General features: G+C 48.3%; 1 protein-coding gene across 2 annotated transcripts in view; it reads right to left on the minus strand.

Moving 5' to 3' along the window:
• Positions 1–307: 307 nt before the first annotated feature.
• sulf2b (sulfatase 2b) overlaps positions 308–1,931 on the minus strand; it is a 35,025-nt gene continuing 33,401 nt past the window's right edge. For both annotated transcript variants that reach the window (XM_053317096.1, XM_053317095.1), the window contains exons 20-22: positions 1,490–1,526; positions 1,213–1,269; positions 308–852 (exon numbers count right to left, since the gene is read on the minus strand). In XM_053317096.1, the coding sequence (XP_053173071.1) occupies positions 822–852; positions 1,213–1,269; positions 1,490–1,526 (125 nt within the window). In that variant the 3' untranslated portion in view covers positions 308–821. The remainder of the gene's footprint in view (positions 853–1,212; positions 1,270–1,489; positions 1,527–1,931) is intronic.

A 1,931-nucleotide genomic window follows, 5' to 3' on the forward strand; every position in this document is an offset into this window, starting at 1 on the left:
TGCCGCGTTGCATCGTGGGTACTGTAGTCACATAGTCGTAGCTCTGCTGTAAGTAAAGCTGTCGGTCACCACGGTAACCAACACTCGAGTTAGTGAGAAGAAAAAAAAATTAAGAAAGAAAGAAAAAAGGGATGACATCACGCTTACATCAGAGGTGATGTCACAGTGTTGGACAGGAAGTGTCTCTGCTCCTGTCTCAGTCTGAGTTTTTTAGTAACGTTAAAAGAAGAGAGAGAGCAGGTCCTTTAATTTCTTTACAGACTTTGTTAGAGAGACTAAATATGTAAAACAAATATGGCCGCTGGGAGGTGACCTGAGGAAGAGGAGGAGGAAGAGGAAGAGGAGGAAGAGGAGGGGATACGCTGCTGTAGATTAAAGACCGACTGATTTGAAAGGATGAGAGGAAGCTCTGCCCGCCCAAACACCAATCCACCATCCTCTACCTCTCCTCCTCCTCCTCTTCCTCCTCCTCTTCATCATCACCTTCCTCTTCATCCTACTCCTCCTCCTCGTCTCCCCGGCTCCTCCAGCTGGAGCTGCCCTCCTCAGAGGAAACCAGCAGAGCTTCTGAGGAGGATGAAGAGGATGATAACGATGAGGATGATGAAGAGGAGGGAGGAGCAGCTGATGAAGAGTTGGGTCCCAGCGTCTCCCTGAGCAGCAGGGTGGGAGGGCCTGGTGATGTCACAGGGACGGCAGAGGCTGATTGGCTGACAGGTGAGTTGGGGGCGTGGCTGCTGAGTGACGTCGCCGTGACAACGGCCACGTCCTTCAGGCTGCTGGGGGCGGGGTCAGAAGCCTGCTCCAGCCAATCAGGAGGCTTAGCCCTTCCAGCCGTCCCAGATCGGACCTCTGAAACACACACACACACACACACATACACACACACAGATGTTAACCTCTGAGCAGTGGGATGTGTGTGGTAGTGTGCGTGTGTGTGTGTGTGTGTGTGTGTGTGTGTGTGACAGATGAAGGCACATGCAGGCAGCAGCAGTGAGTGAAGGCCGAGTTTCTCAAACGTAAAAAATGAGTCTGAATGTAAAGGGTTAAATACAAGAAGACTGTGTGTTAAACAGGACACACACACACACACATAGAGACACACACACAGACAGAGACACACAGACACACACACACACACACACACACAGTGAGTTCAGCATGCAGCAGTCAGGACGAACTACAAAGAGGCAGACGAGGAGTAAGACTCACAGGGTTCGAGATGACGAAGGTCTCTTGACTCTCGGCCACTTCCTCCTCTCAAACAACCTGATGCAACAAACACACACACCATGTTACACACTCACACTCACACACAAACACACACACACACACACTCTCACTCTCACTCTCTGCTCCACCACCAGCAGCCGTCAGCTCCACCAGGAAACCATGCAGCATCCAGAGCAGGGAAACAATGCGTGTGTGTGCGTGTGTGTGTGTGTGTGTGTGTGTGCGTGTGTGTGTGCATGTGTGTGTGTGTGTCTACCTGTAGTCATCAAAGCTGCCATGTTCCCGCCCTCCTGCTGAAGAGAGAGTCTGATTGGTTAGTGAGTAGAGGTGAAAGGACACTTGTGATTTATTGCCTCCTTTAATAATGTTACACTAGATGACGGTCCATGTGACCTTTGACCTCTTCACTGCATCACGGTCCATGTGGTGTAATTTAAATTTAAAGGGTTAAAATGTGAGAATAAACGTATGAATAACTTCACACATTCTTTTTTTGTGGACCCAGCATCAAATTTCTGCTTTTAATCCATTTAGAGAGAATATATTAGAGGATTATGGTAAAAATGTCTAAGTGGTGTAACCATAAAAACTTTGTACCAAATAATTCAACTTCCTTCCTTCCTTCCTTCCTAACACCATATCAACTAGTTTGGCATGATCTTACATCCTTCCTTCCTTCCTTCCTTCCTTCCTTCCTA

Source organism: Scomber japonicus, chromosome 4, assembly GCF_027409825.1.
Source record: "Scomber japonicus isolate fScoJap1 chromosome 4, fScoJap1.pri, whole genome shotgun sequence".
NCBI lineage: Eukaryota > Metazoa > Chordata > Actinopteri > Scombriformes > Scombridae > Scomber > Scomber japonicus.